Source organism: Notechis scutatus, chromosome 1 (assembly GCF_049901735.1).
Source record: "Notechis scutatus isolate UNSWTSFEM ecotype Mainland chromosome 1, rNotScu1.2, whole genome shotgun sequence".
NCBI lineage: Eukaryota > Metazoa > Chordata > Lepidosauria > Squamata > Elapidae > Notechis > Notechis scutatus.
Window position 1 is genome coordinate 309,411,406 of NC_142009.1, and position 26,192 is coordinate 309,437,597.

Here is a 26,192-nt window from a genome sequence, read left to right on the forward strand (position 1 = left end):
AAATAGAAATATTGTAGATGACCCAATCATTTATTTATGCTTTTGGAGAAAGATTGTGGCTTACTGCCAGAATGCAGACTTTGCAATAGATATTCCATTTAGATTCAAGATCACATTAAAGAGATTTTAGAGAGGCTTGCCTCAGGCGTGGAAGAAGCTGCTGTGATTCTTGGTGAGGCTTCTGTTATTCTGGGTGAGGCAGTTCTGGGCCAGTACAGTAAATAGTTAATATTAACCTGGTTAATAAAATATAGTTTGTACCCCAATGTTTGATTTTTTAAAAAAAAATATTTTGGGGTAGTATTCTTTGGTCTTGATTCATTGTGTTTCTTCTCTTGTTTTTTTTCCCAGGACCCACAATTATCAGCTTTAATTTTTGACAAGCTTCAAGTGCCTGAATGTTTACAGAAACCTAGGAGTGAAGGGGAAAGCAGGTGTGATGTTTGTGCTGCCCATCTGAATCAGCTGAAGCAAGAAGCAATTCAGGTCATCCACAATCTTGACCAAGCCAGCTGTCAAGAGGCAACAGAACCCCCCACAAATGCTGCGGCAATGGCTGCTGTGATACCAAGATTGACCTCCCAAAACATGGTCAGTGTCTCTTCTCAGAGGGACTTGTCCCTCACGGCTGGACAGGGGGGTAGACAGCCTGGCAAAACTACAAGCTTTTTCTCTGGGATGGAGAGGAAGAAGGGACTTGGGTGGCCACAAGGTGCAGGTGGCTTCCCAAACTCCAGCGTTCAAGTGACAGTGGCTCCCAGTGGCCTTAGTGGGGCATTGAGCTCAGTAACGATCCAGGCTCAGCAGTACCTTGAAGGGATGTGGAGTATCTCCAGAGTAAACAGTTTTCTTCCTCAAGCTTGTCTAGTAAGTAACTGCCTACTGTTTCTGATATTCCACATAGTTACAGGTTTCGTTGCCTCTGTCTTGAAAGCTTTTACCTATCACAGGGCTTTTTAAAAGTCTGAAGGGGTCCAGGAGTTGGGATGTTCAATGAATCCTATTTTTCTTTTTTTCTGTATTCTGCCAACACATTTTTTTTCTTTAACTGTTTTTTACCCAATGAAATCAGTGGCCCAATTAACTGGGTATGTAATGCTGAACTATCTCTTGGAATGTACTTATTTAATAGATTTTTCTCTTTTACGGTATTACTTTAAAAGTAATTCAGGGTGGCAAACATACTTAATATTTTTGATCCTCCTATTTTCCCCAAACAATAATCCTGTGAGATTTGTGAGACAGGTGAGTGGGCCAAGGGCACCCAGCTGGCTTTCATGCCTAAGATGAGACTAGAACTCATAGTCTCCTGATTTCTAGGCCAGTCCTGTAACTACTACAGCAAGCTGGCATTTTATCCTGAAAGAAAAGTAATGATCCATCTGATCATTTCAAATACCATCCGTATCTGAAACCTGGGAGTTCCCAGGGCTTTTCACCTTCTACCCCATTTCCAAAAGATAGAATACAGATAGTTCTCAACCTATAACCATAATCGGGACCAGAATTTCTGTTGCTAAGCAAGACAATTTTTAAGGGAGTCACACCCAATTTTATGACCATTTTTCCTGGGGTTGTTAAGCAAATCACTGCAGTTGTTAAGAGAATAATATTAAGTGAATCTGGCTTTGCCCATTGACTTTGCTTTTGAGGAATCAACTCAGAAGATTGCTAATGGTGATCACGTGACCATGGGACATTGTAATTGTCATAAATATATGCCAGTTGTCAAACTCTCAAATTTTGATCGAGTGACCAAGGGGGAACCATAAGGATGCTATGGCAATAGTCATGACTTGAGGTCCGATTGTAAGTCACTTTTTCAATGCTGTTGTAATGTTGAACAGTTGCTAAAAAATGGTTGTAAGTTAAGGACTACCTGTAATTCAAGAGCTAATATCAGAGCTGTCATTGCCATGCTTTATTTATAGAATGCAAATCTCTTGGAATGAGGCTAGTGGGGTTTTCCCTTCTGGTCCTCATTTTAAAAGAGAGAGAAGTATTTTCATTCCTCTATAAGTGGCAGCCATGTTTCAGGGAAAGTGGAGGTAAGACTGATGAAAGTGGCTTTTCTACATGAGCATCTCTCCTTTTCAATATATGCATTGCAGTGTTGCATGGATGCCCCAAAGGAGAAGAGCTTGTGATGCAACATTGTGATTCTAAGGGGAAAATAAATGTATTTACAGTGTTCAATTGATATAGTAACCCATCTCATGTATGGGAGATTGGGTGCCTCCCAGAGTTTAAATAAAAAATCCCAAATCCATATAAATAAATAGTTAAAACAATGACAACAGAAAGCTCTAAAACCAAGTTCAAACAGTGAAAACAATTCACAGTAAAATATTAAAATGTGGGAGAATGACAACCAGTAGGTTACAAGCAACATGGTCATCATATATTGGCATACACCAAAAAAGCAAAGAAAACAATACAAAATTGATATATATATATATGGTTAGTATTTGAATGTATCAGCTGAGATGGACAAGGCTTGAGAGCCTAAACTGTCTTGTTCAATTTTACAGCAATAGTCATAGAGCAAAATACCTCATTGTAACACTTCTGCCTTATTTGCTCCAGTGTTAAACTTGTCATAAAGATAGCTTTATTATTTTTTGTGATGCCTGAGTAAATAATTTCTTTGTAGAATAGCTGCATTTTCTTTGTCCATTGAAGAATGTAATTATGGATGCTACATTTTCATAATAGCTTTTTATTCACCTCAGAGTTAGCAAACTGGAATACAAATTGTGTGTGGTTTAGAGATAATCCCTGGATGAAGTATGACAGCTGTTCAGATTTAAATGGTTTCAGGAAACTCTCAAGAAATAATGAAGTAAAAAGTTTAGAAATGTAAAAAATATATTTGAGTTGGGTTTCAGTTAAGATTCTAATTGATATTGATAAAAATCTGTGAATTTATTGGAATGAGGCCAACGTATGACCCGTGAACAAAAGTTATTTGCTGTATCCTCTTATAATGTATTAATATATCACAAATAAGGAAAAAAGGATAATGTGGCTTTCTTAAAGTTGCATATGAATCTCTTGAGCTCTCCCAAACGTCTCTGGTTTTGAATGTTGTCTAGGTGAGTACCCACAATGTTTCTCCATCCTTTCTGGATTTTTATGAATGAGCAAGTGTGCGCATCGATGACCCACAAAGATCTCTTCAGTTCCTTGTTTCATCATTCTTTTGTTGCAAAAGGATGCACTTTTTTGAAGCACAGTCCCTGGATAACAGTTCACTGGATGGTTACCAATGCAGACTTTTTGAGCTGGTCAATCGTATGATAGTTTGAGAAAAATGGAACAGAATTAATCATAATGTAGTGGAGCCAGGGGTGGGATCCAACCGGTGTAACTACCAGTTCGGTGATTTATGTTTTGTGCGTGTGAAACGTCGTCAACTTGCTGCCTGGACAGCTGAGCAGTGCTACATGCGGGTGCGCAGCGTTTGAAAAAGCACCTTTTCCCTGCTTTTTCAACCGCAGCTGTGCCGTGCAAAGCAACTGAGGTTGAAAAAACAGGTAATAAAGGTCAGGTAAGAACCCGGGCGGGCGGGCCTAAACAGCAGCAGACATAGAACCGGTTCTATGTCTGCTGCTCTTCAGAGCTACTGGTTCTAGAGAGCCGGATAGAACCAGTAGAATCCCACCCCTGGGCGGAGCCAGTACTAATCATATTTTGTTTATTTCTTTATGTTTTGGCCTAGTCTCAAAGGATTGGATAGTGTGTCATATCAACAAAAATACCACCCCCTAGAAACGTGTTGGCGAACCTATGGCACGCGTGCTGGCATGTGAGAGCTCGCCTGGAAGAGTCCCACTATGCATGCGCGTGCACTGCTGCCTGACAGCTAATTATCGGGTATCTGGTGTGCATACATGGGGGGCAGGGTTGCATGGGAGACACGCGCATGCGCAGAGACGTGCAGTGAGCATGGGAGTTGCGTGTGCATGCACAGAGATGTGTGCTGTGCAAGGGATTGTGTGTATATGTGCAGATGGATGGTGTGAGGGGGTTGATCATGCACACATGCACAGAGATGCGTAGCGTGCACAGGGGGTGATCATGCATGCATGCGCAGATGCATGGTGTGGGAATTGCGTGCACAGGCGCAGAGGCGCATGGTGCATGGTGAGGGGAATCACACGTGCACGCACAAGGGGTGTGGGGAGGCCCAGCACGCATTGCCTTCTGGGTGCTGGCATGCGAGCACAAGCGCAGGAGCACAGCGCAATTATCGGCACGGGACCCGAAAAAAGTTAGCCACCACTGCCCTAGAATAAATAAATCAGAACAATGACAAATAAACTCTAAATCAGACCAAGGACCACAATCAGTCAGCTAAAACCAAAAGCATGTTGAAATAAAAAAGTTTCAGATTTTCCTTGAAATAAAGTAGAACCTTGAGACCAAAATTGGATTCAGATATTAAAAAACAGAAACAATTTATCAATCTCCAAACTCCCCGCCCAAGAAACCCCCAGACCACTAAGTGGGTAAGAATTCTTTTTTAAAATAATGTTTATGTTGTCTGCAACATGTCTGCAACATAGACTGTGGCGATAGTTAAGATACTGTAAAGTCTTTGGAGGAATGAAAAATAAAACATCATTACCATATAGGAATTATAATTATTTAATTATAAGAATAGAATAGAATTCTTTATTGGCCAAGTGTGATTGGACACACAAGGAATTTTCTTGGTACAAATGCTCTCAGTGTACATAAAAGAAAAGATACATTCGTCAAGAGTCAAGAATTATAAGGTACAACTATTATTAAATTTATAATAGTCGTAGGGTACAATAAGCAATCAAATCATACTAGGAAGCAGTCAATATAAATTGTAAGGATACAAGCGACAAAGTTACAGTCACAAGTGGGAGAGGATGGGTGATAAGGAATGATGAGAAGATTAATAGTTATAGTAGTGCAGAAGATTAATAGTAATAGTAGTGCAAACTTTGTAAATAATTGGACAGTGTTGAGGGAATTATTTGTTTAGCAGAGCGATAATTGTTTAATATTGCCATTCAGTTACCTGAATTGTGAGATGGGTGGCAAATAAATTTGATTAAATAAAATAAAAGAAATATTCTAAGAAATAGATGTGGCAAACAAGCCATATCACTTTCAGTTTCAGTGAATATTATAACACACACATTTTGTGACATAAGACAACTATTTTTGCCAAAACCAGTGCAAGACTGTCAAGTTTCACAGGGTGAACCACTTCTTTGATGTTGCCAAGGAAACCACACATGTACAGTTATTAAAGTCCCCAGGAGTTGAGTTCAACTCAAAAAAGCAAGATCTTTGTTGTACATCTCAAGAACAACTCCTGATAATAACATGGGATTGTTTCATGACAGAATCTGTATATAATAGCACAGTGAAATTTTAATTCTCCCTTTTTCCTGTATGTGTGCTATTGATTTTATTTCACTTTTCAGGCAGTAATGGATTTATAATTAGAATATAGTCACAGTAACCAATGATGGGATTATTAGGCATATAAATAGAACTTTTGAAACTAAGATGAGGTAATTTTCTGCTGCAACTGAGGAACAATTATTGAGGTTTTGTTGAGGATTTTAAAATAGCACTTGTATACAATTAAAAGTGTTTTAAGAGTAAATCCAGCTGGTTACTTACTTTAAAAGAATTAAAAAAAATAACTAGAAGGGTAACTTCATATATATTGACTGTTGTGTTGAATTCCATGCCTACCTACCATTAGCAGACAGACTTAAATGTTCCTGAATTGTATTCTGAGAAATCTCTTGTCAGAACCATGAGCTTCACCATCAGCTTGGCTGAAATCAACATGTTGTTGATTTCTCACCTTTCATCCATGGAGTTCCACACAGCATGCATAGGTCTCCTGTCCTTCTTCATACAATTCTGTGCATTGTTAGGATGAACATAGATGTGAACTACAGTTTTTCTGTTCCTCATTAGAAACCTAACTACTATACTTCATGACCAGATTCCAGGGGAAATTAAGTAGGAGATGGAGCTAACAGTCTTGGTTCATAAAGAGAAACAGAAATCAAATAGCATCCTGTTTCGAAGTGCACAAATTTGTAGTTTTTCTACATTCTGCTTTGGAGGCAGATTAAGAATTGGAAAAGACCCCCCCCCCCAATGGCAGGAGGGAGGGATTGAATTACCATACCTTTGGACAGCTCCAAAGATCAGCAAACAAATTGCTTTATAGGTTTCTACAACTTATTGTAATTTTCAACTGAGATAAAGCTTTGACAACTTTTCTAAATCCTACTTTTCCATTGATATAGGAATAATAACATGGTCTTGATCTGCCACCCTGGATTTCCTACACTGTGATCTAGTTTCTAGGCAGATATGTTTGCATGGCCAAAATTTATGGAAAAAATGTAGAATACAGTATGTTTGGCTTATTTTTGTTTGGGATCTGGGGTAATTGCCTCTGTGAATTCATAATTCCATTTTCTGATGGGATTTAATATACAGTATATTGCTTCCATGAGAATCTTGAGATTCTGCAATTATTCTATGTGAATTTGTTCTTATAACAAATCACGAAGAATGTATTGTACATTGCTTCTATCTTCTCCATAGCTATCTTTATCAAATATTTGTAATTGCTTGTAGGATACAGGATAGTTGGGTAGTTGGGTGAAGAGTCTGGGTGCAGGACAAATATACTTGTTGAGGTTTTCTGGATAGCAGTCAAGATTTACACTGTGGAGATTATTTTACTATGATTGAACCTCCGGCTTTCAGACTAATGGGACGACTTATACTGCAGATCCTTTATTGCATAAAGGAAGAATGAACATCAGATTCCATGATCAATAATTAGGTGAGAAAAAAAGATGACTGTCTCTTTTTTGTAAGCCTTCGTCCTGTTCTACCATGAACTCTGCTGTCCCACAGGGATGTGAGCTGCTCTAAAATACAAGAGGCAGACAAGGAATTAAATCAGAAATTAATCTAAGGGAATACCAGTATTTTCATTAAGCCAAATAAGATCCAGAAAACCAAGATAAAGCAAAGTTAGGTATAAAATGTCAAATTCCACAAAGGGCAGTTTAGAAGTTCAGGATAGAACTGGTTACAAGAATGCACTATTAAGCATGGGTGTTGTTTTCATCACTAAATTATTTCCAAGTGGTAAACTTTCTGATGTAGGATGCAAGCCTCCATCTGAATCCAACTTGCTTAGTTCAGAAACAAAGCAGATCCTGAACATTTCTCCCAAGGAGCCTTTCAACCCAAAATTGTGCGTCTGATCAGTTATCTGATTCTCAGGCCATCATGACCAATATTTCCACAGGCTTGGAAGCTGCTTTGAAGAACCCATTTCACTTTGGCTCCTCATTAGCAGTTTAGAAAACCATCCCGGCTTGACATGATGGTCTGACATATGGCCATTAATAGCTAAAATGTCCTTGGGATTCTATAATAAAAGTAACACGGGGAGAAATTTACTTGAAAATTATATAGTAATATATAGTACAATGAGAACCAGTTTGGTGTAGTGATTAAGGTATCAGGATAGAAACCAGGAGACTGTGAATTGTAGTCCTGCCTTAGGCATGAAGCCAGCTGAGCCAGTCATTTTCCTTCAGCCTTAGGAAGGAGGGAGTGGTAAACAATTTTTGAAAAATCTTGCCAAGAAAACTGCAGGGACATTTGGATACAATTGAATGGAAGGAAAAAATATATATATACACTACAATATCACCAACAGTGCAATGTTGAAATAATATCGGTACAAAATTCTTACCTAGAAGTTTTATGGGATAGCTTACCTGTATTGAATATGTAAAACTCAGAAGCGCATATTTAGACACAGACAGCAGTAGTAGTTTTCTTGCTACTGTGCAGCAGCTGCAGGTATTAAAAACCTCTATAGAAATGAAGTTTAATCATAAAATTTCTCTTATGCTGTTTTTTAATGAGCCCCACTGGAATCACTGGCAAGGAACAGTAAAAAGTTGATGCTGAGAAATATTTTTCTAGAAAAAAGCATAAACTGTATTTACTGTACTTTTAGTGGCAATTGTAGTGTATAATTTTACTGACATCTTGGCTAAATATGTGTATGCAGCCTATATGCTTCCAGGAAGGTTTTATGTCCTTTGAAATTCCACAGGGAAAGTAAAAATTTGTATCATATTTATTCTATTTAACAGTCATGGATCATAGAATTTTAAGCCAAAACATTTTAAAGTGAGACTATTACTATTTCATGAGCAAGCACATTTCTGTTTTTGGAAACTTGTTACATTTCCATTCTAATAGTTGTGTCCACTGTGAGATGTTTTAAACTAAGTAATAAAACTACTTAACCCCTTTTAGATTTGTATATCAATGCACCAGTCAGAACTGAATCAAAACCTATGAAGACTTTCATATTGCTCTTTTTAAAGAAAAGGCTTACTGGTATAAATCACTGTTTTCAGATCCCTTCTCAGTATTTCTAGGTCTCAGAATGATGAAATGACTCATGATAGCTGAAACTTTGTGAATGCTAGCCAACTACTATTGATCTTTTCCTGCAATGCCCAGCTCTAAGAGAGTTTGTGCATATTCTTAGTCATGTAGGCGGCAGTGAAATTAGTGCTGGCCAGTGCCCTGGATGATCTAAGAGCCATTTTATGCCCTAGTTTTCATCACCATTTGTGTTCCAGGTAGATTTGAAATATAGTTCCCAAATTTTCCATTTCTTGCCAGCAAAGAGTTCTGGTTTGACCCCAGCTGAAAAACACTACATTGGCAAAGGCTGAGTAATTTGAGGTTGTAAAAAGTCTATACTAGTTCAAGCTACAGTGTTTTTCCCATCTGTGAAGCTTCTTCAGTGTTGTAAAGTAGACACAGAAAAGAAGACCATTCTTCCTGACTGACACCCACCAGAGGAGTTGACACAATTTCAGTTCCACATCTCAATCTGAAATCCATCTAAAAGAAGTCTAGATTAATAATTAATCCACTCATCCAGGGTCTTTACATTGGCATTTCTACCACCTTCTCCAATAGATTCCTCAAATGGTTATGTAATATGGCTAGATCAAGAGTTGGTTTCTTTAGGGGATACACCAGCATGCCCTCCAATGCAAAATGTATAATCCTTTTTGTCAAAGAAGCATTTCTCCCCTCTTGAAATGTGCATATCCCATTAGTTCCCTATAGAAGTCATATAATGAATAGATCTAACCCATAGGTACCAGAGTTTATATTGCCAAGGACCTGTCCATAAGATTTAAAAAAAAAATCTGAGATAACATTGAAAGTTGTTACCCAATCACCCCAAATCTCATGTCATATCTTCCTTTGCTAATCACTGATAATTTTTCTTCTGGACTCATAGCATTTCCTGCAGTATTCTTCCCTTTTTTGTTCCCACATCCAAACAAAGTGAGACACTCATGCAACAGATATTCGTCACTGACATAGGATTGGTCCTTTCCTAACTGTTATCACCGACATCTTATAAATTACAGGCCCAGACAAGCAATTCTTGCTCCCCTAGAGAACTCTATTGACATTAGAAAGGCATGATTAACAATTGGGGTGGCATGCATTTGTATGGTATGGGAAAAGTAAACTACATAGATACTTCCAAAGGCACTATATCAGGAATACTCTGTTGTTAATATGGGAAAAAATTAAACACAATCATTATATGAAAATACCAGTCTGGCTATCCATGATGGAAGTGCTGATATACCCTAATGCTTTAGAACTGGATAAAATTGTAAGATACAAAGATATTCTAAACAAAGAAGGGGATCTAAAATCAAAACAGGAAAAAAAAATCAGGGAATCAACTTGGCCTGGTGGCCACATATTCAAATACAAATATACATAAGAAAGATGCCGAAATATAAGGAACCCCTAGAATTGGACCACATCTTGTTAGGGCCAGATGATAAATTTATAATTATTTATTGAATTTTAAAATGGAAGAAGAATATATAAAATAAACCATGATAGTATGGGCCAAAATTTTTGGATATAGCATAGAACTAGACAATTGGCAAAAACTATGGGGAAGAAATTACAAATTAATTCTTCAACCCAACAGGACAGACACAGACTTCAGAGGATAATTAGGACTGCAGAAAAAACAATTACTACCAACCTGCTTTCAGTTGAGGACCTGTATACTGCACGAGTCAAAAAGAGGGCTGTGAAAATATTTACAGACCCCTCACATCCCGGACATAAACTACAGAGCACTGCACATCAGAACAACTAGACACAAGGACAGTTTTTTCCCCAAATTGCAGCACTCTGCTAAACAAACAATTCCCTCAACACTGTCCAACTATTTACAAAGTCTGCACAACTATTACTATTAATCTTCTCATCACTCCTTATCACCCATCCCCTTCCACTTGAGACTATATGACTGTAACTTTGTTGCTTGTATCCTTACGATTTATATTGACTGTTCCCTAGTATGATTTGATTGCTTATTGTACCCTATTAAGTGTTGTACCTTATGATTCTGGACTCTTGACGAATGTATCTTTTCTTTTATGTACACTGACAGCATTTGCACCAAGACAAATTCCTTGTGTGTCCAATCACACTTGGCCAATAAAGAATTCTGTTCTCTATTCTATTCTAAATTAATGATGTCAACAGTGTACAAAGAAAACCTGTACAAAATGTTCTATAGATGGCATTTGCCACCACAAGAATGCCAAAAATGTTCCAGAACATATCACCAGAGTGCTGGAAATGTAAACAGGTACTGGGAACCTATTACCATATGTGGTGGACCTGTCCAATGGCAAAAAAATATTGGTTATTGATTCCCCACTTTTTGATTCCCCAGTTTAGGCCCAGAAGAAAGACATCACCCACAGTAAACACAGAGATTTCATTCATTCATTTATTTATTAATCAAATTTATATAGCTGCTCATCTCAAGAGAAGATGATAGGTAGAGCCATGAAAGGAAGTTGAAATAACTCTTTTACATTTTTGGTATCACTATCTTTCTTAACTTTGTCCCTTTTTTCCAGCCTAAGCTGAATAAACTCTGTATCTGTATACACCAGAAGGCTATCTTTTGGTTGAGTCATTCCTCACAGAAAAAAAAAAATCTCAATTGATATGACTGCTCCTTATTGATCTGCCCCACAAGGGGCACATAATATTAGTGGCTCTGAGGGTCTGTGATTCTGAAAAATGTTTTGACTCTGAAGCAAATCCCTATCCTCAGATCTCTGTGATTAAGAGTTGGTCATACAGTAGAAGGATAACAAACTATTGAAGTGAAGTGTGATAGGAAAATTGTTGTATCACTGTTTCTTGTCTCTTTAGGGTACCACCACCACTGCTTCATCTCAATCAATTCTAAGCATGACCGAAAACAACAAAAAAACACATGGTTATGACATAAAGTTGTATTCATAATCTTAATGTAAGCTTTGCAGCCAAGAAATTGGATATAGGGTAGCACTTGGTAGAGTAGCAGTGAAGGCCTTGCAAAGCTATTCAGATACCAGGGTGTGTCTATTAGTAAAAGTCAGAATTATGCAGGAAATGGTTTTACCTGTGACAATCCAATTCAATATAGAAAAAGTACCAATACTTTTGAGGGGGAAGATTCTTGAAAATCTCATGGACAGCCCCCCAAAACCTCAAATGAATGATAAAAGATATAAATCCAGAATTCTCACTTGAGACAAAAATGCAGTGGTGGGATTCAATTTTTTTTACTACCAGTTCTGTGGGCATGACTTGGTGGGTGTGGCAGGGGAAGGACACTGTAAAATCTCCAGTCAGAAGTGGTATTTGAAGAAGAAGGAAGAAGGCGGAGCCTCCTCTCTGACGGACCGTAGATCGCGACTCTGTGCGGCTATGGTCCATGCTGTTTCGTTGGAGATCCCCGATCATTACGATTAGGGGCTGAAACTGCCTTGGAGGGACGGCGGAGTAAGGGGAAGCCACAAGCCAGGTTGAGGGAAGACGCATCTCCCCCCCTGGGCTTGGTCTTTTTCCCCCGAAGACGACTGCAGCGGTAGTTTAAAATGGCCACCCCAAAGAGGAGGACTCAGCTGGATTAAGATTTGTGCAGGAGGGAAGAAAGAGGTGGATAACATCTGAACCGGGACAACTGGGCAATACAACTAAACAAAAGTACCCCGGGATTAAGGTAACATGGAATTTTTAAGAAAAGAAAAGTGAGTGGTGAAATTACAAAGGGACGGGGAAAAAAAAGAAAATATTTTTGACAGCTAAGCGGGGCTTCGAACCGGGAAAGGAAGAAGCTGGAACTAAAGATTTAACTAAATTGGACTAAAATATTTTGGGAATAAACAGGCATAAAATAAAGCTGGATTTAAGATTGTCAAAAAAAATAATAATAATAAAGTTTACAAATTGGAGACTGGACTGTGCTGGAATATTGAGGTTCGAAAAACCCTAAATAAAAAAATAGGGAAAAAGGTGAAGACTTTGTATAATGGAGAGTGCCACCTTTTGACAAAAACTTGAGCTCAAACAAAAGGGAAAGTTTCTGAATGAACTTGTGTGGATATAACATTAAAGAAATATTGAAACAAAGTAAGAATCTTAGAAAGTGAAAGCAGAACCAGAATAAAGAAAAAAGCAAGGAAAGACTGACTGTGGGATTGATTGATGTTTTTGGTATAGACCCTGGGCTGGAATAACTGAGCACTTTAGAAAATTGAAAGAAGAAAGAAGGAAAGTAAAAGTGTTTTTTGTGTGTGTGTGGACTTTAACTATCATAAAATATAAGAGTGTGTAATGATGATATCTCTTCGGGAATTAAAAATATGAGAGAATTACTACAGGAAAGAGGCGAATCACTTTGCTCTGTGTTAGAAAAAATGGAAATGGCGATTGAAGAACAAGAAGAAAGAGCTTCAGAGGAGGAGGAGTCGATTCAAGAAGAAGAAATTTTAAGTAGACAATTAACACAAAGAACACTACAAAGAAGTGGGGAAAGAAGGAAGGTTAAAAAGTTGAGTTTTAAGAAGGCAATCAAAAGGGGGAATACCTGTGAAGTCAGGAAAGGCAGAAAGACCTAGCAGAAAAGGGGAAAGGAAGATATTAAGAAAGAGAGGGATATAAACTGGAATGAGAAAAGATATGGGGAAAAGAGGGGGAGGAGAAGCAGTAAGAAACAGGTGCATGAAATAAAGAAATACGGAAATAGTAAAATGTTGAAAAGAAATTGTTTTTTCAGAGATAATGGTTGATGAATTAAAAAGGGATTTTGCAGGGTGACAAGGGGTAATAAGAATATTTCTGCAATTAAAAATATTTAGAAAATAGGGTAATATAGATACTGATAATTCTTATTAAAAATCAAGGGGGGAAAATATGCTGCAGAATCCAAATGAAAAGATGTAATGATTATTGTAACTTCTTAAAAATAATGGTTTATTGGGAATCAAGATGAGGCAATAAAGGTATATTCTAATCATTGAGGTGTCACACTCAAAACAGTAAAAGGGGGGAAACCTATATTTTTTTTTAGTGTTAAAATTTGTATTAATCTAGAATTTATAAAAAGAATGTGTAATGGAAAGGGAATATGACAGACTAAAGAACCAACTAAATTAATAAGTTAATATAGACTATTAAAAGCAAGGAGAGACATTGGTAACTTTTTATTATTATTATTATTATTATTATTATTATTATTATTATTATTAGGCAAACATATATTGTTTATCTTTATTTTTAAAATAAATATTAAAGGATTATATTTGAAATAATTGAAATGAAACAAAAAGATGTTTCGATTGAGATTAATGAAAGAGGCTAGGATTAATGTGTTTGTTTCTCTCCTTACTGAAAATTTGAAATGGAAAAGGTAATAATAGAATTAAGTATGCATGTATGAATGTATAATTGCTGTCATATTTGTATGTAAAGGTGGTGACCCGGAAATATGTTGTCCACTAAAAAGAGATTTTAGTTTTTAATGTGAAAAACTGAATAAAATTTATTAAAAAAAAGAAGAAGTGGTATTTGCTGGTTCTCTGAACTACTCAAAATTTCCACTACCGATTCTCCAGAACTGGTCAGAACCTGCTGAATCTGCATAAATCTGCATAAATGACCAAGCCAAATTGGATAGATTGTGCAAAATATGGCTCTCTAGAGAAATCTACAGTGCTAGTAAAGGTAGATGGAAAAAGAGGAACATGACCAGTAGCATGGTGGATGGATTCAGTCAGGGCTGCTTCAGTCATATAAGGCACCTGTATGCAGAATTTCATTTGCTAACTTTGCCCATCTAAACAATCTTTTTAATTTTCAAAAATTTAAAATAAAATTACATAACAAAAATTATGCAAGGGCCTGGTGCAGGGGTGGGATTCTACTAGTTCGCACCTATTCAGTAGAACCAGTTGTTAACATTCTAAGCAGTTTGGAGAACCGGTTGTTAGAAGAAATTGCTGGCCTAATCCTGTAAGGAAGGCAGGAAGGAAACATTCTGGTGTTGCTTACAGAAACTGCCTCTCCATTAAGCCTTATTACATTCTTGGCAGGACTAGACTTCCTGTCTCAGGAACTTCTCTGGAGGTATTTTTCCCTTTTTTGATGGTACTTTGCTTGTGTGGAGTGACCATTCAAAGTTACAATGGCACTGAAAAAAGTGACTTATGACCATTTTTCACACATACGACTGTTGCAGCATCCCCACAGTCATGAGAGGCCAGGCGAGGAGATGCCTGCCTCGACGTGAGTGATATTGAGTTGGCCAAACCAGCCAATAACATGACTACCAAGCCACGTCCACCCAGTCACATGATCACCAAGCCACGCCCACCAACTAAGCCACGCCCACAGAACCAGTTGTTAAAAAATTTGAATCCCACCCCTGGCCTGGTGGCTTATGGGCAATAGGTTCGGTTTGCAGCCTAGTGTTCATATGGGAATCAAGCCGATCATTGATATAATATCTCCTTTAAAAAGAAGACCTTGTACAGTGCACTACACACTGACTGCCCATCTCAGAATGAAGAAGCAAGCAGGAAAGTGTCTTCATGAACTCTGGGGCAAAGTTCCTTCCATAGTGTCGACACCACCACAGAGAAGGAGCACTTCTTGGTTCCTATCCCATTAAACTCATGGACGATGGGGACATCCAGCATCTTCTTGAAATGCATAAATGTAATTGGAACAGACTGTCTTGGATGTATATGAAAGCCAAGCTATATGAATGAGGTCTTTTTATGTCTTAAAACTGGGAGTTTAGATTGTATCTTGAAGCCTCATGGCAATTATTCCAATGATGGAAGCAACAATTTTGTAGTGGTAAATATTCTCATCCTTGTTAGCAACTGTTCTACAGTATTTTGGTATAATTGTGCTGCCCAAATATCTCCAAAGTCAACTCCCATTTGCAATAACTTAATTGTACAGTGATGAGGAAGTGAGTAATGGTTATAAAGTAATCCATTTTTCCTCAAGCCTTCCTCAACAATCTCCAAATATTTTGGGATTGGAATTACCATGCTTCTCAACCTACATAGGTTTTTGCTGACTGGAAATTTTTGTAATCTAATATATTTGAATCATCAAGACAGGAAGGGCTACTTTTATCCATAGATTCTATTCTCATTTTATTGTTGTTCCTGAGTATGTATTGCTCTTTTCTCTGCAGCCAATTTACTTTACATTCAAGAAAAATGTACAGATACTAAGTTTAAAACTATGGCATCAGGTCACTTCATCATATTATCACAAAAGTCCTAAAGTGTTTCAATGAGGGACATGATTTTCTTAAAATTTTACCCTCTGTCAGCATAGCAAAACTTGTTTAACTGCTGACTTTAAGTGTGTTAATGGAATAATTAAAGATTTAGTAGAGTGATATGGATAATCTATAGAAATTGTCGTTTTCCTAATTAATTTATCTTGGCAAGCTGATGCCATTCTTCCATTTGACAGTTGGTGTACAGGCTTGTGAGATTCTATTCCATTGACATAAATCATGAAAGGAGAGATTCTGCTTTCAGCGCTTACTCTGGCATTGTTATGTTACTGGCATTTCATTTTAAAAAACAACAACAACAACATAGGTTTCTCAGATATGGGCAATTAGTTTTGTTAGAAGAAGATAAAGATTCTCCACTTGCTGAAAAATAAAATAAAATATGAAACTACTTTATACAGTGAATTAATTGTAATTAGGAATTGCCTGCTTTGATTTGTAGCAATTTCCAAATTTTTAGATACATGACAACAAGGTTATAATGAAGTCACTAGTTCTCCGAATACTTTTTGAGGATGTCATTTCCTATTGGTTGGAAACTAACTCCTCTTTCAAAGAGCATTGCAAATATCCAATGCTAAGGATGTAGTGGGCATGTCAATTTATTTTCCAAAGCATTAGAGGGAAGGACAAGAAACAATGGATGGAAACGTGGAATTGAGGAGAAACTTCCTAATATTGAGGACAATTAACCAGTGGAGTAGCTTGCCTTCAGATGTTGTAGGTGCTTCATCACTGGAGGTTTTTAAGAAGAGAGTGGACAGTTACTTGTCTGAAATGTTATAGGATCTCTTGCTTGAGCAGGGGGCTGGACTAGAGGACCTCCAAGGTCCCTTCCAGCTCTATTCTGATTGATTGTGAATTAAGTGGAGATTGACCTTATTTTACCGATCCAGACTATTGTGGGGGCAATTTGCAAAGAGCCTACTAAGGCTGATCAGCTCCTTTTTTATAGACTTCCTTACACAGGTGATCCTGGGGTTATGACAATAGTTCCGCAACCATTCAGACTTTAGTAGCACTGAATGAATGGTATTTACAACGGGTTCTCAGAGCTCTGGCTGTTACAGCATCCTGATGGCCATGTGATCATAATTTCCAACATTCTCTGGTGACATCCCACAAGCAAAATCAATGGGGAAATTATTACATGAGATCCTTGTTTAATGACCTGTGCCACCCTCAGGTTATGATGGCAACTGGGACTGCTGGAATTGCCACTAAGTAATGCAGTCATGTGACATTGTACTTTACAGTGGCATCAGCAATGGAGATTATGGTCCCAACTGCTCTCATAATCCATGGATACTCAAGATGTTTGATTTCATGTTTTACTTGTGTGGCAATCTGTGCCTGCAAAATTGTTTGCACATAGGCTTTTCCACTACAGATGGGCATTCAAATGTATGGACATCTGGTGGCAGTATCATGGTAATTCTTTCTTCAACACTGAATGATTGTCATAGTTCTGCCATTAGATATTCAAATTTCAAATGATGCCTTCCTAAATGCAAATAATACATGAAGGTTTCTGCTTACTTTTCTGTAATAAATGCAGAGCAATGCTTGTGGCATATCATGAGAAGGCTCTAACATGTTACCATAGGAGATGGCTGTAAAACATGATCTATGGCAGCAAAGAATTTAAAGTTTTGTGGCATCCTGGAGAGTATTTAATTGCATTTGTGTTTCATTACAACACTGTCTCTTTTTGGCTAAATTTATTTTAACTAATTAGTTTGAAATGTCAGAGTAGTATATCAGATGACAGAAATGCACATTATCTCATATAGTGGATAACCCTAGTGAAAAATATGTATTGTGGCATCTGATCTAATTAAACATTTTTAAAAGATTTCCTGGACATTTCTAAGAAAATACTTGAATGGGATTGCATTTCTCATATTGGTACACACACATCAGTGGCTTTTTAGATGGATCAAAAGAAGGTATTATAATTATAAATCAGTCTAGCTGGGGATACTATCTGAAGGATAGTATAGATCACAGCTGTCAAACTCATGGCATCACATTGCCATCACGTAACATTTTGCGAATTTTCCCCCCATTTGTAGAGCTGGGGTGGGCATGGCCTGCACATGACGCATCCGGCCCATGGGCCACCAGTTTAACACCTCTGGTATTGATGATTTTTCACAACCCATGATAGGTATATATCACATAAGACAATAGGGATGAACATTTCTATCCCACTTTTCCTCTAAGGACCTCAAAGCAAGATGCTTCAATCTCTTAGCCAACTTCTCCATTTTAGCTTCTCAGTCTAAACCATCCAGTTGTGACCATTCCTGGATTGGGAGGTGCTGGTCATTGTCACACACAATGACCAGCACCTCAGAGTTGGACTACTGCCACATTTTGTATGTGGGACTGCCCTTGAAAAGCGTTTGGAAGTTTCACCTGGTCCAGAATTCAATCACACTTACAGTTTTGGGTATTTTACAATATGCCTATGTAAAACTGCTGCTGTGTGAGCTGCATTGGCTTCTGTGACTCTTTGGCAAGTTCTTCTTAAAATATAAGATGCTTGAAGAGATGTGAGACTGAGAAATAATCCTTGACAGTTATAACACAGACAGATAAGCAATTCTACCAGGCACCAATAATTCGGTAAAACAAAACCATTCTGTTTGTAGTGTTCTATCTTTTCGTGCTTGTCAGATCGTTTAACAGTACATTACCTGTAACAAAGATTTTCTGCATTATTCGTGTTATGTTTCTCTGGTCATGCTTTTAATCTTGCTTGGTGTTGCATATGACTTCTTTTAATTACTTATTATGGGCTGTACAGAATACAGGAAAGATGAGTAAAATAGCTTGTCAGCTAGACATGAGAGGTTTGCAAACATATGACAGCACAATAGGCTTAGATCAGCCTTCCACAATTAGGCACTCTCCCAGAAATGTTGCACTGCAGCTCCCATCAGACCTGGATCAGGATGGCTACAGATGATGAGAATTATAGCTCAACATATCTGGAGAGCATCAAGTTCAGAAAGGCTGGATTAAACATTCTGTTCAATTGATGTAATCCAAAGCATGTCAGCTTCCAAATTTTGCAGACGACAATTTGTAAATTGTCTTGTAAATGTCCTTCTGTTCCGTTTGTAATTTTTGATTCTTCACTAATATCTCTTCCAGGATCTGTTGCCATTCTTTGTGAGTGGCCAGAGCTACACAGGCCTTTTTAGTTTCTTCCTAAGTAATCCCTCTTCTCTTGTCTCTTACTTATAACTGGAAATACTATTATCTCACAGTCTTTGAGAAACTGGACATTTCCACACTGCCTTATTCAGTTTCTGATTCTCTCACTAACCAAGTTCAAAAGCAACTTGTTGTCTTTGCTAATGCCATACACTTTTCAAGTCACTCTCTTCTAGTTGACTAACAGGAGAATGTAAAATATATAGCTTATTACTTTTTAAAAATAGCAGCTTGCCGTGATGCTGAAAGGATAGCTTGCTATCCATTTTGGAACCTGGTGCTTTTCTCAGAAGTTGTAAACATGGTTGCATGTTGTCGCAGAGTATGGAGTGATGGAGAAGGGGAGAAGTATCCTAAATAATAACTGCATAAAGGCTCAAGAACAGATAGCTGAAGATTGCCTGTGTGTTAGGAAGATGATTCTGGAAGACTACAGTTCTCCATATCTACTACTTAGCTGAGGAAAGAAAATGAATTGCTGGTAACTCCCGTCTTGTTGAGATTCAGGGAAAGAAACATCTCTAGCAACATAGTGGCCTGTCCATGGAAGGGAAAACAGTATTTTTGTCAGTTCTCATCCTACTTCCTTTGGCTAGGATGCAAGGCATAGAGCAATACTTGTGATGATTTTTTGCAGAGGAAAAAAAAAATCCAAATAATTGAAGATACATTTTAAAGTAAAATCAGCAGTGCAGGGTGAATTTTTCTGATCTTATACAAATAAATTAATCAGCCAGTCTATTAATCTAAGGGTAGCTGTGAAAGATGACTCATGAAACTGTCAAATCCCTTTCCTTTTGAGGTCCTGTAAACAGAATATTGTATCTGCTACAGCTCAGAGCAGGATGTAATGAAAATTTTCCCCAATAAGAAAAGAGGTCCATAAATTTGGTAGAACATTCAACATAGCAGATGGGATCATTACAGTCTTTATGTTTTGCACTTGCTTGCGCTCTCACCCACACAGTCATAAATAAATAATTTTGGGCTGGACCTTGTTGAGAAAGATATAAATCAGCTCAACTGCTGGACATAAATGGTGGTAGGAGAACACAGGTATGGAACTTAGTTTGAAGCAGTGCAACAACATGATATGGATCTTTCAAAGGCATCTTTTGATTTTCAACAATATGTAATTCTTTTTCTTTTCATTAAAATGTTTTTGTCTCTTCATTTAGATATTTTAAAAAGATCTATGTTTGCTATGTCTCCCAAACAGTATTCCAAACTATATTCTACCTTCACCCCCATTTTATTGGCCTAACAAAGCTTGTAAGTACATTGGTAGGAATTGCCTTGTATATGTCCCAGGCTATATCCCCAAAGAGCATGATTTAAGATAAGTGTCACATACTACTATTACAATTAGTTTATTCATTTAAATAGTAATTTAGCATGCAAAAGGTCAGTCCAGTTTTTCCCCATCCGCATCTTCCAGAATTATTGAAATTGGAGTTGCAGAATTCTATGGTAATAGTAATGTGATACAACTAGGCAAGTAATCAATTCTGTCTTTTTCAAAGATTAATTCAAAAAGCCCTTTATTTATCTTAAATCATGCTGTTAATTGAAATGTATATAATTAATAGTATTAATACCATTTTTGGGTAATTGCTCTTGCATGATACTTAAATATTCAATATCATCTTAAGCAAGTGAGAACTATTGCATGTAAAAAGACTCCCTTCAGTCCTACCTAGAGGGGCAAATTATGAGGCATGCAGGGAACTGCAGTTCTGCAACAGGCTTCTCAATCTCTAGTTTCTCATAGTGATGTTTAGTTTTAATTATGCCCTCTGTAGCATTTGGACTTCCTTCTAATTTTCATATTATTTCAAAACCGGGCTAATAAATGCTTCATCTTTAACAATATTTTAAATTACTCTGTTTTAAACTAAAATTAATTTAATTTTTCATAGGAGGCAACAACAGGAGAGTGTGGAAAAGAAGGTTCTAATTTTCAAGTTACCTCAGGACAAAACAACTGTGACCAGATGGGGACTGGCAGTTCCCAGAGTTTGGTTGCTCCTGCTGGCGTCTCCACAGGTACTTCAGCAGCGGCTTCTTTCTTCATAAGGTAATACTGCTGCATTGAATATTAAATAGCGGTAAATCGAATGTTCTTAAACTTTCTTCCTTTTGGGGACTGCTCAAGTAATTGAATGCAGTGAGGCTGTTTGGATAATGTAATTATTATACATGGCAGCACAAGTCTGAAACCCTTAGTGAGGGGAGCTTTGTGAGCTACAGGAAATTGTGAGAAGAAACTGATGGCAAAATTAAGTAACTCTTTCTACCCACTGTGCATCTGCTGGAAATCCTGCCTTTTTGGCTCTGCTTTGCCAAAAGGAAAAAAAAACCTGCCTGTGTTATAAAAGTATATAATTCTACTGCCAACATTGGTTCCCCCCCTTATTTGTAGAGTTTATAGTGAATTCCTTTTCTTCCTGTGCTCTTGGAGAAATGTTGTGGTCTTTCTTAACAAGAGTTCATAGCAATTGTATCACAAGATAAGTCCCAGCATTCTTTATGGGAAGCTGTAACAATTAACAACAATAGGGGGAAAAAAGGAATTGGTCATCCACATAAGTTTGCTTATGGACCTTATTTATGATGAAGTAGGATCCTCTTGTAAGATTTTCTGATTCAGAAGCTTTGGAAAAGACTGCCAGGAGCTTGTGCATTCAGAAAGTCTAGGTTCCTGGAAAAATTAGAAAAGACTACCCTTTAAAATTTGGAATAGAAAGAAATAGAGGTTAAGACACCAGACTAGAAAATCAGGAGACCATAAGTTTTTATTCCACTTTAGACCTAAAAAGCAGCTGGGTGAATTTGGGCCAAGTTGCCCTCTCTGTATACCCTAGGAAGAAGGAAATATTTTCTGAAAATCTTGCCAAGAAAACTGAGCTATTAGTCCAGAATAACTTGAAGAGCCTCCCCACCTCATGTCCTAAGGGAATCTTTCAATATTTTTAAACAATTCCTTCACAGCTGTTTAGATTGGGATTCCCAACTCCCGGTCCATGGACCGGTCCCAGTCCATAGCTTATTAGGAACTAGGCTGTGGGGCTTCCAGTTTGAGCTTCTTCGGCAATGGACCGAAATCTGTAATCGTGCACAGTTTCGATCCGTGCTTGCCGCCGGAGTGCCCCGAGCCAGCTGGATTCGGGGCTAAGACATCCCGTAGAGGTGGTGAAGAGGGGGAGACCACCAGCAGGGTCGAGGAGAGCTGCATCTCTCCTCCTCAGCTGGCCATTACTCCCTTTCCCAAAGCGGTTGCAGCGGTGGTCAGAAATGGCCACCTCAAAGAAGAACTCGCTAATCGGAAAAGAATGTGCAGGAGGAAGATAAGAAGAGAAAGTTTTGGTTGACCAGGTTAAACTGAAAAAGCAACAATGTAAGGTACCCTGGAATTTGAACTATAAAAATAACACTGTTCCCAAAGAAGACTTTGAAGCAGCAAAGAAGAGAGGGAAGGGAAAGGATTTGGCTTTTTTCTTCCCTTCCTTATATTGACAGCTAAGAGATTTAAGTAAGAAATTGACAAAAATCCACTTTGACATCAATAGGCATTTAAGCTGAAAATAAAAGCGTCAAGGGATAATAAAGACTTTTGGATACTCAAAAACCTTTAAAAGCAGGAAAGGAGAGAAAAGGAAAGAATAAAAGGGGGATCTGGAAAAATGGAGGAGACTGCCTGGAACTAAAAGGAACTTATAGTGAAACTTTAACAAGATTCCTAAAAGATACATTCTAACTGAAACTTTGTAACAAAATAATAGAACCCGGGAAGAGAAAGTGGAAAAAGAAGCAAGAAGAAACAGCTTTAGATTATTTGGATTACTTGGTGATTTTTGGATTTTTGGCTATTGGATTTAAATGACTAAAATCAACTGGGTGGTTGTTTAAAAGTGTTTAAATGGCATCACTTTTAGAAGAATTGAAAATGGAACTTAAAAAACAAAAGAAGATGCACAAGAAGGAAGAGGTTCTTTTGGCTTCATATTTCAATTTTTATAAATGGAGATCTGGAACTATGAGAAACAACAAGAAACGCTTGTAGAACAAGAAGGTTGGGACAAAGAAGAAGCCGTCTTTAATGATCAAGTAATTTTATGTGGGGAAAAAAGGAAAGGGGGGAAAGAGAGTGAAAAGTTTAAGATTTGAAAAAACAGCCCAAAAAAGAATAATTTGAAAAATAATTACAATATTAGGAAGCAACAGAAGAGAGAATCACAGAAGAGAGAATTAGAAGTAGAGAGACAAGGGGGCAAAAAAGGGAGGGAGAAGAAGAGGGGGAAGAAGGAAAGGAAAAGAAGTTATAAACGACAGAAACAGGGATATAGAGAAACAGGGAAAATGTATAAGGATTGAAAGTATAAGCCTATTTAGAGATAATGGGTGAAAATTTAATTGAAAAAGAGATTCTGCAAAGGTACATAACATAGTATTGTTATATTAGAAATAGAAATAATTTTAGAAAATATGAAAAATGTATGATTAAAATGATGGATGGATAAAATACTTATTGTAATGCAGTGGAATGTTTGTTAATAAATAAATGAAATAAAGTGAATGAGAGAGTGAAATTTGGAAAGGATGGGAACATTATTATTATTAATGATTTATAAAAATATAAGTGAAGAGAAATATGGAAAAAAAGAATTAATTATGGAAAGTTTATAATAAGGAAGTATGATATTCAATTGAACAGAAATTTAAGGATGTTAAGATTCTAACTAATATTAATGATAGAATTGAATTGGAATGAGTGTGTGTGTGTATGTATGTACACACACCCACACACACACACACACACACATATATGTTTTCTGAGGTTCTCGCGGGTATTTGTATATGGATCTTTGGTTATTTGGGTTTTCTCCCGCGTAAAATTGGAAGTATCTAGGCAACGTTTCGATGAAGTCTCATTCATCATCTTCAGGCTTGTGTCTTCAGCTTTCTGCTTCTCAAAGTAATGTACATTACTCTGAGAAGCAGAAAGCTGAAGACACAAGCCTGAAGATGATGAATGAGACTTCATCAACGTGCCAGATACTTCCAATCATCTGAGAGAAAACCCAAATAACCAACGATCCATATATGTATGTATGTATGTATGTCTGTCTGTCTGTCTGTCTGTCTGTCTGTCTGTCTGTCTGTCTGTCTGTCTGTCTAGGTGTGTTCGGGTGTTTTCCCATGTAAGATTAAGAGTATCTTGGCTGGACGTTTTGGCGAGGTCCCACTCACCATCCTCAAGCTGGTGCTTTCGGCCGTGCCAGTGCAAGCAGTGTGTGATCAGAGCTGCTGTCTGTCTATAAATAATGGGGGGCTGGTGTGCTTGGCTGGTTGGCTGCGCTGCTGCCTCTTGATCGGTTGATGGAGTTGATGTTAGTATAATGGGCTGTGTGATGTCCTTGTGAGTTTTGTTGTGGAGATATCCTGGATCTTGTGCTGAAATCTCCTGGGTCGTTTGTTTTGTAGTGATCTTTTTTCCATTAGCCTCTCATGTTTTAACAGCTTGGGTAATGGGTTGTGTGATGGCCTTGCGAGTTCTTTTGTTGTGGTATCCTGGGTCCTGTGTTGTGATCTCCTGGGTCGTTTGTGTTTTGATCTCTTTTCTATTAGCCTCCTGTGTTGTAATGGCTTGGGTAATGGGTTGTGTGATGACCTTGTGAGTTTTATTACTGTGGTATCCTTGGTCTTGTGCTGTGATTTCCTGGGTCATTTGCTGTGTTGCAATGTCTAGAGTTCTTGTGGTGTAATTTCCTGAGTTTTCTGATGTGATAGCGTGAGCGAGTGGCTGTGATGTAGCATTCTGGGTTTTGGTCTGGCTTCGAGTTTGGAGTCTGGGTCTGTGTTCTTGGCGTGTGTCAGCTTGTTTGGTTTTGGGGTCGGGGGGTGCGACAGCTGGTGAAGCAGCCATGGTCTGGTTTCTGGATGGTGGTTGTCCTTCGTTTATAGGATGGGTTTGGGCCTGGGTCTGATGAGGGGATTGGCGGTGATGTCCCGTGTTGTTTTGGGTCTGGTGTTGGTTTTCGTGGCTGGGACTTGTTTGTTGGTGAGGGCTAGTTTCCAGATGTCTGGTAGGCGGGAGGTATCATCCCATTTATTCATGTTATGGGGGTGTTTCTCTATTTCAATGGCTTCCCTGATTATTCTCTTGCTGGATTTTTCAGTGTTGGATATTAATTTGGTTCCTTCAAAATTAATTTCATGTCCTGTGGCTTTAAGGTGCTGGAAGAGGAAGGAAGTATTCTCTTCTTTTCTGACTGTGTTTTTGTGTTCTGCGATGCGTGCATTGATTCTCCTGTTGGTTTGTCCAATGTATGTGGCTGGGCAATTGTTGCATGGTATTTCATAAACTCCTTGGTTTTCTAGCTGGATCTTGTCTTTGGGGTTTCTTAGGATGTTGGCAATTTTTTGGTCAGTGCCGAAGGCTGTCCTGATATTGTGTTTGTGGAGAATTTTGCTGATTTTGTCTGTGGTGCGTTTGATGTAGGGGAGGAGTATGATACTGTTGTCTTGTTCTGTGTCTTGGTTTTTTGGGGGTATCTCTCTTTGGATTAGGTTGGTAATTGTGTTTCTTTGGAATCCGTTGGAAATTAATACGTTAGTGAGGGTGTGTAGTTCTGTTCTCAGGTGGTCTTTGTCAGCTAGGCGTTTGGTTCTGGAGATGAGGGTCTTGGCTACGGAGTTGATCTGTACAGGGTGGTGATGGGATTGTGCATATAAGTAGCGGTTGGTATGTGTTTTTTTCTGGTAGATGGTGTGTCCTAGGGAGCCTTTGGGTTTTTTGTAAATTAGGACGTCCAGGAAGGGAAGTTGGTTGTTGGTTTCTGTTTCCATGGTGAATTGTATTTTGGGATGTAGCTTGTTAAGATGTGTGAGGAAGTTGTCCAGTTTTTCTTTCCCGTGTGGCTAAATTACGAAAGTGTCATCTACATATCTAAGCCAGAGTCTGGGTTTGTGTTCGGATTTGTCTAGAATGTAGGTTTCAAAGTGTTCCATGTATAGGTTAGCGATGACAGGTGAGAGGGGTGATCCCATGGGTGCTCCTTCTATCTGTTTGTATCTTTGTCCATTGTGGATGAAGTATGTGTTGGTTAGGCAGTGGTTGGTCAGATCTAGGATGTGTTTGGGGAGGTTGTATTTTTTTTGGATGGCTGTCAAGGCTTCTTTGATGGGTACT

The 26,192-nt window shown here is 38.0% G+C and overlaps 1 protein-coding gene across 5 annotated transcripts in view; it reads left to right on the top strand.

Moving 5' to 3' along the window:
• The window catches only part of KIF26A (kinesin family member 26A), a 174,545-nt gene that overhangs the window by 75,512 nt on the left and 72,841 nt on the right, over window positions 1–26,192 (top strand). For 4 of the 5 annotated variants that reach the window (XM_087952243.1, XM_087952240.1, XM_087952242.1 and 1 more), the window contains exons 3-4: window positions 352–867; window positions 20,920–21,077. In XM_087952243.1, the coding sequence (XP_087808369.1) occupies window positions 352–867; window positions 20,920–21,077 (674 nt within the window). The remainder of the gene's footprint in view (window positions 1–351; window positions 868–20,919; window positions 21,078–26,192) is intronic. The other variant, XM_087952241.1, reaches the window with a different exon arrangement.